A 15150-nucleotide genomic window follows, 5' to 3' on the forward strand; every position below is an offset into this window, starting at 1 on the left:
GTGTGTGACTTGCAGGAGAACTTGGAGGTGATGGTGTGTCACATGCTACCCTGGTTCTTCCAGGGGGTGGAGGTTTCTGGAAATTTTGTCAAAGTTTTTGTTGTGTTGTTGATATCCCTTCACCCCCCTGCCCCTCCCACCTCTCTCCACCCTTGTAGGCCAGAGTCTTGTGTAGGCCCAGACCGGGTGACCGGTTCCCTTCCCTGAAGGACATTAGTAAACCAGTTGGGTTTTTATGACAATCCGGCAGTTTTCATGGTCACTTTTTCCTAGTGCTGGTCCCACAAATTCCCAGATTCATTCAGCTCAGTTTCACAACCTGCCTTTGTGTTTTTGTGGGTTCTCTCTCACTCCCTTTGTTCTGTTTTAAATCAATTTCACAGGGAATTAGAACGGGAGGATTTTCATTCAGGAAACTGAAACCAAACATCACTTCAGAATTTGATGGTGTTGCCCATTCTATCGTAACCTGAATATCATTGGATTTTGAACATGGAAGGAAAATGCACCATTCACCGTGGGGAGAAACCGTACATGTGTTGTGTGTGTGGACGAGGCTTCAGCGAATCATCTGGCCTGTCAAGACACAAGCACAGTCACAACGGGGAGAAACCGTGGAAATGTGGGGACTGTGGGAAGGGATTCAATTACCCTTCCCTGCTGGAAATACATCAGCGCAGTCACACTGGACAGAGGCCGTTCACCTGCTCCGAGTGTTGGAAGGGATTCACTCGGTTGTCCCACCTGTTGACTCACAAGCGAGTTCACACTGGGGAGAGACCTTTCACCTGCTCTGAGTGTGGGAAGGGATTTACGGATTCATCCAACCTGCTGACAAACCAGCGAGTTCACACTGAGGAGAGACCTTTTAAATGCCCAGACTGTGGGAAGTGCTACATAAGTTCTGGGAATCTGATGTCCGATCAATGTCTTCACACTGACGAGAGACCGTACAGGTGCTCTCAGTGCGGGAATGGGTTCAGGTGGTCATCTCACCTCACTGAACACCAGCGCAGTCACACTGGGGAGAGGCCATTCACCTGCTCAGAATGTGGGAAAGAATTCACTCAGTCATCCCACCTGCTGACACACCAACGGGTTCACATTGGGGAGAGACCTTTCACCTGCTCCGAGTGTGGGAAGGGATTCACTCAGTCATCCCACCTGCTGACACACCAGCAAGTTCACACTGGGGAGAGACCATTCACCTGCTCCAAGTGTGGGAAGGGATTCACTCAGGCATCCCACCTGCTGAGACACCAGCGGGTTCACAAGTAACTACAGTGATTGCATGTTGTTGTGAAATTGCAACCAGGACTAACCATGTTCATTTGGGGCTGTTTCTGCTGATGTTAATAAACTACAGCCCAGTTATAGGGGTTGATATTCTGGATAAAAGTCAAATAAATCAGCTTTGCGTTTAACTCACCGTATGTCATGTCTTTTTAATATCTCTAACACAAGTTAGTTCCTTTGGAAGGGCTTTCCCTCTCCCCTGTCTCCTCCATCTTCACCTCCAACAATAAGTGTGAGGAGTTCATGGAGCTTCTTTGTCACTAAGATTGGGACAATCCGATCAGCTGCCTCTGCTGCTTCCCTCCCTTCCACTAGCCCACCAGGACAAACTGTCTCTTAAGTTTCCTCTTGTCTGAGCCCTGAACCCACATCTTTCTCCAGTTTCTCTCCCATCTCCCCTCATCAGATAGAGAGCTCTTCCTATAATATTCAATACATTTCTGAAGAATTTATAACGTTATTAGACAATGATTTCTCACAGACCTCCCCACCTTGAGAAGGGAATATCCTTATTGATTTCTCACAACTGATTTCTGACTAACCTCACTATTTTTGAGCTACGAGCTTGTTTTCCTAATTTCTTGATGACGAACTGTAGATAACATACTAAAGCTACTAGAATCATCAGAATCAGCAACACAAACCCTTGAGCTGCCACCAAGAGTAAATGTCAAAACTTTTTGACTAAAATGTGATAACTATCGACTTAGATTCATTCTCCCCACCTGCCGATCATCTCTCACAATTCTACATTTTTGGAATGTTGTAAATACATCTGGTTCAAACAAAAGGTCATGTACGGACTTTAAAGATTCTCCATCTCTCTGTTCACCCGCCTCCACCTTGTGGATATTTTCTAAATCCAGATTCTATTTCCCTCTTCACTTTAAATTTACTCCCTCTGATAGGTACCAGTGTGTTTAATTCAATGCTGATTGTTTTATAGTTAGTTTCACTATGGAGTGTGAGTTAATGTCTTGATGATTTAAAATGTCTCATTCAAATTTCCACAATAATCACTTCATGTTCTGTTGTCAAGTAGCTGAGCATGTCTGGGACCTGTTCTTCAGTGCAGGGTCACCATGCATTTCCACATGTTAATTACACATGTGACATATCACATCTGCACACGCACGCTGTAACCCAATACCATGCTGCATGTGCCAACCTATGCAAGTCACTCTTGGTCTTTCAGGTGATCTTATCAAAATATCAATGAGGTGTCTTCTGAAGATCTTTGCTGACCTACCCCTGCCTGGTTCTGATGCCTTGATAGTGGCCAGACTATCAAATTCAGTTTCTTTTAAATACAGAGGCAAGGACACAAACATCACCAAGAGAAATCTCTGTTTACTGGTCTCATCTACACTTTCCTGACTTTCACTAGAATGTACATGTATATCAATTTGAACTATTCCATTCAATTATACCCAAGTGAATTATTCCATTTCCCAACTGGTGGTGTGATTTTCTCTATCTTTTATTCTAAATACGTCATTCCATGAATTACCATTCGATCTCATTCAGGAGCGCTCGAGGAACTTTACTGTCCCATTTAATACTCTCATATTATGGTTTGTAGATCAGAGACACAAGTACAGATACTTGCAATCAGATTGTAGATTACTCCCATATCTCCCATTCTCAGACACTTTGTCTTGGATGACAACAAATGGGATGATCCAAATCTCTAAAAAGCAAAGCCTTTTGTTTAAATTGTCACCATGCTGTCAGTGGAAAGGGTTAACTTCTCAGCTTGTTAGCAAAGGGGCTGAAGAAATATTCTCAAAATGTGCACACTTGTGTCAACTTTATGTAACTTCATTTTCAGATCAAGGATGAACCAAACCCCATTTCAATCTTTGTTTTTCCAATTGTCTTTGTATTTTTCTCAGCTTTTCACAAATGTTTTTTTTCTTCTTTCTTTCCAAATGACGGTAATAAAACTGAAGAAAAATAAAACTGAAAAAGTTCACTTTCACAGGCAAAAGGAGCTTCAACCTTCTGAGACTGAAAAGAGTTAAAGAGGGTGAAGCTTCCCACAGCTTGTGAGCTCCAGATCATAACCTCAAGGCTGAAGCTTATCTTCAGGGAATCAAACTTTTCGATGCCTTTTACAATTGTACAAGTTCATTGTGATTCATACTTAAAGGTTTACTTTCACTCAGTAATTATAACCTTTCACTTTTCTCAGCACAGAAGCTGACAGCATTTTAGATTCAATCCCAATTGTAAACTTCTCTTGTAGCTGGCGTATGGAGAAGATCATGTCCACTGTAGATCTGCCAGCACAGAAACCGCACTGTGCTTCTGGATACACTCGCTCTGCAAGTAGATGGAGTCTTTTAAGCCTGACACTAGTGAAGGACGTCCCTGTGATGCTGAGGAGTGAGATGTCCCTGTAGTTGTTGCAATCTCCTCTGTCACCTTTCTTTTTGTACATTGTGATCATTCTTCAATCACACGTGTCCTGTGGAATGGATCCTGCCTTCCAACAGAGAAGGAGGTGGTCATGAAGCTGTGACAGTAGATGGGACTTTCTGGGCTTGAGCAGTTCAGCTGGAATTCCATCCTTGCCGGGTGTCCTTCCGCTTGCTAAACAATCAATGGCCTTTTCGAGCTCAAGTGGTGAGTGTTCCTCATCTAATTAAACCATGACAGGAAGCTGCAGGAGAGAGTCAACAGAGATTAGGAGATGTCCTTCTGACAGGAGTACAGCTCACAGCAGTTTCAACCCAGTGGGACATCTGTTTTCTTCTGTGGGTGAGAACTTCAACATCCATTTGGTGATGGTCGGACCAAGCGCCCTCCTGATCCCATCATACACAGCATGTGGATTTCCATTGTCACAGGCAGTTTGGATTTCATGATCTGGTCTGATCCAGTGTTTATTTACACAGTATCTCCCTGTTTTTTACATGACTGTCTCAGCTACTTTCAAGTTACACAGTGTTCTAGCTGTTGGGTTTATGTTGTAATCGGGTTGGCTTTGCTTTTTGCTTCAATGACAGATTCATCTCTGCTAAGTAGGTCTCAAACCAGTCTTTGTTGTGGGTTCCACCTTTCCCAAATGTTGCTGCTGCTGTGTCAGAAATTATTGAACTCAGCGACTTCCAAGATTCAGCAATATCAGTGTTGACTGATGAAGCTTTTACTGATGTGCCTGTAAATATTTTACTGTTTTGTTTATGTTCCTTGATAAATTAATTTCATCATGGAGGTGTCTCTGTGTGGAATGTACATGTCAGTAAGAATTGTCAGCAAGGATTAATCAGTACTCTCTAATTGGAGATGTTAATCAGTGGATCCTCTCAGACACTGAATTGTAGACTTTGCTCCAAAGATAAATTTAGGATTGAAGTAAAAATTCTTAATTTTATTGTAATCGAGTTCCTGTTGAGAGTTCTGAAATTAAGAGGAAAGATCACAGATGGTGCTTTTAAAAAGGGACACTGAAGCTCAGATAATCAGTGACAGATCCAGAAAATTAAACTCCAGCCAGTTATAGGGGAGTTAATATCAGCAGAATCAAAGCTAATACTATCTGACTATCAGTCCTGGATGTGACTAACAGCAGCAGGAACAGCAAAATCCAATCCCTGCAGTCACTTGTGAATTCGCTGGTGTGACAGCAGGTTGGCTGACTGAGTGAATCCCTTCCCACACACAGTGCAGGTGAATGGCCTCTCCCCAGTGTGAACTCGCTTGTGTACTTTAAGATTAGATGCAGACCTGAATCTCTTTCCACAGGAAGTGCAGCTGAATGGCTTCTCCCCAGAGTGAACTTGCTGGTGTGACTTAAGGCTGGCTGACTGAGTGAATCCCTTCGCACACACAGAGCAGGTGAATGGCTTCTCCCCAGTGTGAATTCGCTGGTGTGACTTAAGGCTGGCTGACTGAGTGAATCCCTTCTCGCACATAGAGCAGGTGAATGGTTTCTCTCCAGTGTGAACCCGCTGGTGTGCAGTGAGTTCAGAGGAATGCCTGAACCTCTTTCCGCAGGAATTGCAACTGAACGGCCTCTCCTCAGTGTGAATTTGCTGGTGTTTTAGTAGGTTGGAGGACACAGTGAATCCCTTTCCACACACACAGAGCAGGCGAATGGCCTCTCCCCAGTGTGAAATCGCTGGTGTCCACTCAGGTGGGATGAAGACCTGAACCTCTTACCACAGTAAGTGCAGCTGAAGGGCCTCTCCCCAGTGTGACCTCGCTGATGTGTCAGCAGAGTGGATGACTGAGTAAATCCCTTGCCACACACGGAGCAGGTGAACGGCTTCTCTCCAGTGTGAATACGTCGATGGCTTCTCAGCAGAGATGGATAATTGAATCCTTTCCCACATTCCCCACATTTCCACGGTTTCACCATGGTGCTGGCTCCAATGTGAGTGTGTCAATGAATTTCCAGCTGGGGTGGATAACTGAATAGCTTCACACCATTCTCACATTTTCTCATCCACACACACAACACGTGTACAGTTTCTCCCCACTTTGAATGGTGCGATGATTTTTCAGGCTGTGTAACTGGTTAAAGCTCTTTCCGCAGTGAGTTCACTGGAACACTCTCACTCGGGTGTGTGTGTGTCTCGGTGCTTTCCCAGTCACACTAATGTTTGAAATCTTTTCCCACAGAAAGAACAGTCAAGCATTTCTCCTTCCACATTCAAAGGTCGATTATATTCAGGTCCTGATGAATCGAGTGACTCATCAGATGTTGATGTGATGTTTGGTTTGCGTTTCCAATCTACAAATCTTAATATTTGATGATGTTTGGCATCTGAAAATCCTTCCCTTCTAAGACCCTGTAAATGGAGTTAAAAAAAGTAATCATTGTCAGTCCAGCCTGGAAATTAATGATTGACAATTCCACTTGCTAGGGAATATTTCTTCCTCTCGTCTCCCCTCCCCCACCCCAAGCTGTAAATCACAGTCCCACACACTCTCCTTCCTGTGATGAGAAATTCAGCCCCATCATGCAATCTCCACCATTTCTTTCCTCTCCCAGTTTTCTATCCCCCTCTGCTCTGGCTGGGTTCAGTTCTACAGCCCTGCTGTAAAAGGAATTTAAAATCCACTACTGTAAGTCCAAGATTAGAAACTGAGAAGAGACAAACATTTCCCTTGGTTTGAGTTTGCTGTGTGCCTGTAAAAGGAGTTTCCAAAATCCATCCCTGTCAGTCCAGGATAGAAATTCACAATTTTTTCTCCTCCTGCTTTTTGGACCAGGATGACCGCGCATGCGCCCTGATGCACGTTGCCCCCTATAAAGATGGCGGCCGTAACCCCGGGCCTGGCGAAGGGAGAAATCCAGACTATTTCGGCCCGTTCTCCGCAAACACAAGACCGGTACCTTGTTATTTGGGGTCTGAGGCCTGCACTGTGTCTTTATGAAGCCTCCCTGTCCACTCCGCTGGCTCCATTCCTCCTCATATACCCACTAACTCTGTTAGTTGGCTCCGCTCGACTTTTTCACCCGCTCTGAGCAGCTGCAGTCACAGACCAGCACTGCGCATGCTCATGAAGGAGACAGCAATGCGCATGCCCCAGTATACCCGTAAACGCGCATGCGCTGCGAATTTCTGTTCTGAGGATAGGGCACATTCTGTCCCGCAGTGAATCCTGGGTGAGCGCCCCGCCATTGAAAGCCCAAATTGTAGAATGTCTTCTACCTGCAATCAGAATACGATCGGTGCCATAGGGGCAAGACATAAAAATGTTAAATCAATTGATGCAACGGCCACATTGCTCCAGGCTCCACCACAATTCTCTCCTGGATGTTATGAACAGCAGAACAAACCCCTACAATTAGATCTGAACTCAGTGCAGTCTCAGGAGATGGGACGAGCTAGTGACCTTTTTCCCCCCTACACATGGAACATTTAAACCGTGTTGTGCCAGTAGCAATGCTCTGATTATGGATCAAATCCGTTGAACTTTTAAAGTTGGAATGCTGACATGTAGGCAAACTGAATAAAGCTATTTGCACACGTGAAGCATCTGAACATTGACTCTGATGTTATTAGTGAAATTAACTTATCTGAGACATTGAAAGGATTCTGCACATCAGGAATTCAAACCTAATATTGGCTTCGGGACAATCAGAATACTTGGGAACAGACAAGACACGCAAAGGCTTGAAGGAGAGCTGGTTCCCGGTGACATGGATGTGCCTGCAGTGGGTGGGATCAGACTGTTTCCATGTAGCCATAATGAAGGTCCCAAACTTTACCTTGGAAGAGGTAAGCTGATAGAGAACAATTGTTATTCTGGTAGCAGAAATCTGAAGCTTTAACTCGCTAACACCCTAGGTTAAATCTGCATCAGTCTCTGTGGTGCAATTGGTCAGCATGTTTGGCTGTTAACTGAAAAGTTGGTGGTTCAAGACCACCTAGGGCCGAAGCTTACACTGTTTCCCCCCCATCGGCATTCATTCTCACACAGTTCCAGGCTGTCATTAGGTACTTCCGCTGAAAGACAAGATTTCTGAAATGTTGCCAGTTCGACTGTTATCCAAGTGAGTTCCCAGGCAAACAGCTTTTTTCGAATATTCATTTCAAATTTAATGAGACAACAATTAGCCCTACCATGGACCGATATCTAACCCATTGGAAATTTATGAAGTTATTGGATTCAACCAAGCCCATCAATTATTCTTTCTTTCTCAGCTCCACAGTGAGTGAGACAGGGAAAAGCAGCAAAGCCGCAATATTCCAGCCCCGCACTCTCCACACCCACTTCCTGCAGAAAGCAGCGACTGCAGCTTCAATCAGCGGGTTACTGCCCATCCCTGGGACACAAGATACTCCAACTCGGGCCAAACCTCCCAATACAACGAGCACAGGCTCAGGAAAACGCAGGTAGATTATATCCCGGTCACTAAACCTCCGAGCAGCATTTACACAATACCCGAGTTAGTGTGTCACAAATAAAAGTCACACAAACTTTCTAAATGTTTTCAATGTAAAATTCCTTCATTTTATTGAAAATCTGACTGTTGGGAATCTGAAAATGAGCACCATGCGATTTGTGTTACCGAGTGAGTTGTTTTCCATTGTTTGTCCGTCAGGTTTGCAATTCAATTTGTGTTGGATATTGAAGCGAATCTGATTTCAAAATAAGGTAACAAAGCAGGTAAATATTAAATCCAGGAACAAATCCTGAGGAAAATAGATCACAATGTTTGGAAGGAGGTGCAGCTGAGAAGCGGAAGCTGTGAATGATGTTAATGATTATTGAGTGGAAAGCATTGGATCCTTGGTCAATCATCGTGTCTGAGTGGTGAAAACGATGCTTTTAAAATCCACTGGGGTTTCCAAAGTCTTATCGATTGTGCTTCTCATTATTGCTGATTTGAACCAGGTGTCCACAGAGCTCTCCGATCAATGGAAGAAAAAACATCCTAAAATTCTCTTGATTTTTGGAAGGGAATGAAGGGCTCTCGGGATCGGGTCTTGGGACTGGGGATCCGCCATGATCTTCTGGAGTGACGGAGGAGTCTTGTGGGGCCTTGTGACATGTCGCTGCTGCTTTGATTCTGTTCTATTTGAGTAGAAATACCAAACAAAGAAATGGGCAGTAGCATCCTGAGCTCGGTATCGCAGCTGAGCGGTCGTAGGTGCTGATTTAAGGTCTCACTCTTTGTTGAGGCGTGTTTTCTAACCCCAATGCTGCTGAAATTGCCCTATTGGTCGAAAAAGTGCCAGCTCACAGTTAAAGCAGGTGTATGCGGTGTTTCACTTTAACAGGAAGAACGAGGAAAGACAATAAAAATATAAATGGCTGTGGAGAAAAGGTGGGGTTTTTGAATCAGCTAAATTCCTCTTCCATGAGCCAGAATTTACACAATGGGCCGAATGTCCTCCTCCTCTGCTGTAGCTGCCTTTGATTTTATACCAACGACACTAACCTGTGCATAGAGCCAGTCGTCGTGGCCGAATGGTTAAGGCAATGGAGTCAATATCCATTGGGGTTTCCCTCTTCGCATTATTCCCGGTTTTAACTTTGTGTCTAACTCAGTCGGTAGAGCGAAGGCTGGTAATGCCAGGGCCTTGGGTTCGCCCCACGGCGGGCACAGCTTCTTTCAACCAAATAATTCACTAAGCTCATCACTGCGGTTCCTGTGAAGTTTACACATGTCGGATATTCACCACTGAAAGTACTTGATGCACAAAAGTTTCTAAGCACTTTCACGTCACATCTCTTTCTGCCTCATCTCCAGCTCTCTCTGCTCTTCCAGGAGCTACTTAACCAATCTCAGTCAGTTCGTGTGAACATAAAACACAACGTGATCAGTTTACAGATAACAGGACAAAGAGACACCATGATTCCCCTGATTCTCCCAGGTACTGATTACAGGAATGTGCACAGTGCTAATTATCCACCGCTACACTCTCCTTCCAGTCTTGTCTAAGTTGTTAAGCTTTGAAATTGTTCATATTTTTGCACTGGATTTCAAAGTGAAGAAAGCAGAGCTGTGATAAGCTTATATTGTTCAGCAGATGTACTGCACGAAGGTACATAACAGGCTGATGATAAAAGTGCTCTTTGGACACGGTGAGCTCCAGTGAAAGATTGGCACCATTAATGTGTTGTTCAATAAGTCTCGTGACAAATCTCGTGCTAGAACTGAGAAGAAAACTCGCTGAATTTGCTCCATATTTTGGTTTCAAAAGAGCCGAATGGAAGGTTAGAAAGTACATCTCGCTACAGCGGGTTATAAAATGGCAGAATGACTGTGAAAGAACCTCCCGTGCTGTTGGGAAACATAAAATTACAGAAAGTTACAGCATAGAAAGAGGCCATTCGGCCTCGATGAGCTGATGTGCTGCGTTTAACGGCCAGTTGTGATTGACCCATCAGGAGTGATATCTTTGTCAGTGCAACCAGTAGGGACCAAAATTCGTCCTTCCCCCATCCATATTTTGCCTCGCGCCACCATCTCTGTGGTCAGTGCTTTGCACCCAGCCCTTCTCTTGTCCTCCTTTCATTCATTCATTCACTCCGCCTTTATCTTTTTTCCCGACCTGTTCCAAGTGTGATATTTCCACCTCGGAGGCAAAACTTCAACTGTCACCCCAAAGATTCTGGTGGAGCTGCGAAATATTTTCAGTCAAAAAGTACTTAATACCCATTTTAACAAGATCAATAATCTGAATTCCCTGACCGGGAATTGAATCCAGGCAGTGGCGATAAGAGCGCTGAATTCTGACTGCTAGACCACCAGGGAAGCGGTGAAGCTTTTATCAGTTTGGTTTATCGATGCTGCTTTTAACAATGTTTCCATTTTAAATGGACTGAATTCTTCAGTCAATGACAACAACAGTTGCTGTGAGCTGGGACATGGAATTGACAGTGAGGTGAAATAGCCCCACAAGCTGCTCATGTGTAACTGTCAATTTCCAAAACCCACCAACATCATTACTGCGGCTCCTGTGAAACTGACAAGGGAACACACGGCAGACATTCATCACTGAAAGCAACTGACACACATCAAATTCTAAACACTTTCATGTCGCATCTGTTTCTGCTTCTGTCCCTGCCTCGCCTCCAGCTCCCTCTGCCCGTCCAGCTCCCAGGTCAATTAGCTGCTTGATGCAGACACAGTCAGTTCATGAACCCAAGCTTCCCTTCGAAAGCAGGGTTAGGGAATGTGGGACACAAGGATTTTAGAAAGAATGAGTTTGCAGATGACATAGTAAAGATAATCTGGGATCTCATCTTCCTGATTCTTCCAAATACTGAGTACAGGAATGTGCACAGTGCCGATTATCCACAGTCGCAGGCTCCTTCCATTCTTGTGCACATTGTTAACCTTTGAACCCACTCGCAAGAGGGATTATAAAATGGCAGAATGACTGTGAAAGAAGTAACCGTGGTGTTGGGAAACATAAGATTATAGAAAGTTATAGCAAAGAAAGAGGCCATTCGGTCCTGTGTGCTGCCCAAAGAACTCTGAAGAAGAGTCATACGCAATAGAAACCTTAATTCTGTTTCTTTCTCCAGAGATGCTGCCAGACATACTGAATTTTTCCAGCATTTTCTGCTTTTATTTCAGATTTCCTGCATCCACAGTATTTTGCTTTTATCTCTGGATTTTTAGCCCAGTGACAATGCCAATACGCCATCTCCTGAATGCTGACAAATGAACAAGAAAATACGGGTGTGTTTGGGTGGGTTTTCTCCTATTTAAATGATAAATCCTCAGGCGGCAGGATTCGAACCCATGTGTTCATCTTAAGCAACAAATGTAAATTATTGAACATTCACTCACACTTAAATGAGCAAGCTTGGATAATGCTCTTACCAGGTTTCAAACTGCAACTCCATCAGCTGTGAAGCGAATATGACCCCACTCATCACTATAATCCCTGCGCTGTAAAGATCCCAATGGAGCTGTCTGGAATGTTAAGCGGTGACGTCATGCAGCAGCACTTTGGGTCTTTGTTTTGAAGAAATGGAATTCGGCTGTTCTCATTAGGAATGCTGGAGACAGACTGATCAACAATGTCAGCATCAAATGGCACAGCGCAGTAAGAGGCCCGAAGATGGAAGCAAAATATTGTAGACGCTGGAAATCTGAAATAAAAACAGAAAGTGCTGGCAAAAACTCAGCAGGCCTGGCAACATCTGTGGGGAGAGAAGCTGAGTTAATGTTTCGAGTCCGTATGTCTCTTCTTCAGAGTCAAGCCGACTCGAAGCATTAACTCTGCTTCTCTCTCCACAGGTGTTGTCAAACCTGTTGAGTTTTTCCAGCATTTCCTGTTTTTACTACAACGTGAAGCCATTCACCCCATCGTATCTGTGCCAGCTATTTTTAAAGAGCTAACCAATTCGTCTCAAATTACTTCTCTCTTTCCTTAAACCTGAGTTTTCCCCCTTTCAATCATTGTCCATTTCTCGCTTGAAGAAGGAATTTCTGCAGAATCCATGCACATTTTGCCTTAGTTAACAAAGTTTCCCTGACCCAATGACATGAAGAGTTGGACTGGGATTTCTTATACAGTTTTTGATACAAACATTATTTATTTATGCAATTGATTTCATATCGAATTACAAAAGAACTTTACCCTGATCAAGCAGGTCATTATTATTTCTGAGCTGATATCTACAATCTAATTCCATTTGCTCTACAAACGGGAGAGCTGGATTCAGGTTCCAGTCTCTGGAGGAGTGGTTCCGAATCCCACCGCTCCCAAATTTTCAGTTGCTTCCCACTTTTGGGCACGTTAGGAATTCCATTTGGGTGAGCAAGAGACAAGTCCAGTTTAATACGGGGGGTGGGGGTTGGGGCGGGTTGTGGTCCTTTATTTTGACAGGGTGAACGAGGAGAGACAATGTAAATAGAAATTGGTGTGGAGGAAAGGCGTGTGAGTGGAATTGGTTTAGTTGCTCTTCCTGAGAGCCAGCACAGACACGACGGGCCGTACGACTTACTTCATAGTCATCTCTGATTTGATATGAACATGTTTTCCCTCAGGAAGTGCTGTTAGTCGCGGACGAATGTTGAGGGCGATGGTACTGACATCCATCGGGGTTTCCCCAATGTTGGTTTGCTGACTGCGGTTCTCGTTATTCCCGATTTTAACCAGGTGCCAACAGGATTAGTTATCGGATAAATGGAATCAAACAAAAACTCCCGCGCTTTCATCTGCAAGGATTTGCAAAATCTGCATTTGGAAATGGAACAAAACTGAGCCGGTTTGGTGACATTCTTTCTTTCTGAGTGTTTGTCTCTCCTTAGCCCTCTGTCACTCTCGGTTTATATGTGTGTGTGTGTGTTCCTGTGTGTGTCAATGTGCTTCAGTTCCTCATTTTTACCGATCCACACTTTATTGACCTTAGTTTTGTGGCTTCATATTAAATTCGTAGAGAGAAAAGAAAAACAGGTTTAAAAGGTTCAGGAGGAATTTTCTTTCTGTATTTCTGAGTGGAGACTGTTCAGTTATTAAGTGTCCGTATGTTACAAAGCGGAGGGCGATTGAAATTTTCACTGAGCAACATTTAAACAGACAGACACCGAGCCCATATGGTTGAGTGGTTAAGGCAATTAACACATTGAGAGTATGATTTGTAAATACAAATACTCCAAACTGATACCCCGCGGACATTAGGAACTGTATTTCTTCTCGAAGCTGTTCCACGTGTGATATTTGCAGCTCTGATGTGAAACTTCAACTCTCGCTCCACTGATTCGGGCGGAACTATTGCGTTTTTCGGATATCAATCAATAAGTAAATCAGGCCTGTTTTAACAGTTTGTGCCAGATCAATAAACTTTCATTGCCTGTCCGAGAATCGAGTCCGGGCCACGGCGGTGAAAGGGCCGAATCCTCACCTGGACACCACGAGGAAAGCTGTCTATAACTCTTGCAACGTGCTTTATCTCCGCCCCATTTGCCCTTTTTCGGATACTTTCACCAGAGATAAGTTTCTCCGACAGAATTTTATCATAAATGACATCTTCGGGCAATGACAGGCACTGTTTTTAATGGGTGAGCTGCAGTGAAGGATTCGCACCAATAAAGTGTCGTTCAACTGGTCTGGTTCCAAATCCTGTACTGAAATTAATGAAAAAATTTGAAATTGCTCAGTGTCTTGACTTCAAAAGCGAGAATGTAAGAAAGTACATTCCCCCAAGCGTTCAATAAAATGTCGGAATGACTGGGAAATGATGCTTGGAAAAAATAACATTATAGGCAGCTCCAGCAAAGAAAGAGGCCATTCGGCCTGGCGCGCTGCTTTCAAGGAGATTGATTGGTCAGGAGTGATATTTGTGTCAGTGTAAACAGGCAGCAGTAAAATCTCTCACATAACCACGGCAGACATTCATCACTGAAAGCACATCAAATTTTGCCGTTTTCATGTCGCATCTTTTAATTATCTGTTCTCCATCTCAGACATTTCCAGGTCTATCATCTCTCATCGATGGGGAACGTTGTCCTGTTCCTCGTTCCACTAGGAGACTTACTGTGAATAAGATATGGCAAGTGGCTCCATAGCTCAGTGGTTAGAGCACTGGTCTAGTAAACCAGGGGTTGTGAGTTCAATTCTCACTGGGGCCTGCATGCACAGTATGAAATTTGGTGGCAAGGTCACTTTTGAGGCGAGCACTGTAAAAGGATATCAGAAGGTTATGTGAGTGGCCAACAAGATGGCAGATGGAATATAATGTGGGCAGGTGTGTGAATAAGTTCCCTTGTTACTAAAAATTAGAACAGCAGAATGCTTTTGAAATTTGTAAGTGCTGATGTTCAGAGAGACTTGTGCAAGCAACGGAGAAAGTGAGCATGCAGGTACAGCAAGCAATAAGGAAGGTCGATGGCAAGGGGATTGTAATAAAGCAAGAATAAAGAAGTCTGTTTTGGTGAGACGGCATCTAGAATCCCGTGTGCTGTTTTCATCTCCACATTTATAAAAGGATATACTGGCAGTGGAGACGGTACAGAGAAGGTTCACTAAATTGGTCTCTGGGATGAAGTGGTTGTCCTATGATGAGAGGCTGAATAAATTGGGCTTCTATTCTCTGGAGTTTAGAAGAATGAAAGGCAATCTCATTGAAACCTACAAAATTCTGAGCGGGCTTGATAGGGTGGACACAGAGATTGTATCCACTGTTCAGGGAGTCTAAAACACTGGGGCACTGTCTCAGGATAAAGGGCCGATAATTTAGGGCTGAGATGAGGAGAAATTACTTCACCCCAAGGGTTGTGAATCTTTGAAGTCTCTACCCAAAGGGTTGTGGATGCTCCATCATTGAACACATTTAAGGCTGGGATGGACAGAGGTTTGCTCTCTCAGGGAATTAAGGGATATGGGGAACGGGCAGGATAATGGAGTTGAAGCCCAAGATCAGCCATGA

General features: G+C 44.0%; 1 protein-coding gene and 1 non-coding gene across 2 annotated transcripts in view; both read left to right on the forward strand.

Moving 5' to 3' along the window:
- Positions 1-915: 915 nt before the first annotated feature.
- The window catches only part of LOC144698030 (uncharacterized), a 45023-nt gene continuing 30788 nt past the window's right edge, over positions 916-15150 (forward strand). Inside the window, 1 exon segment of the mRNA XM_078569969.1 lies at positions 916-1254. Within this exon segment, the coding sequence (XP_078426095.1) occupies positions 916-1254 (339 nt within the window).
- trnat-agu (transfer RNA threonine (anticodon AGU)) lies at positions 14281-14353 on the forward strand. Its single transcript has one exon. It is a non-coding gene; the product is annotated as a tRNA-Thr (tRNA).

Source organism: Cetorhinus maximus, chromosome 23 (assembly GCF_964194155.1).
Source record: "Cetorhinus maximus chromosome 23, sCetMax3.hap1.1, whole genome shotgun sequence".
Classification (NCBI taxonomy): Eukaryota; Metazoa; Chordata; class Chondrichthyes; order Lamniformes; family Cetorhinidae; genus Cetorhinus; species Cetorhinus maximus.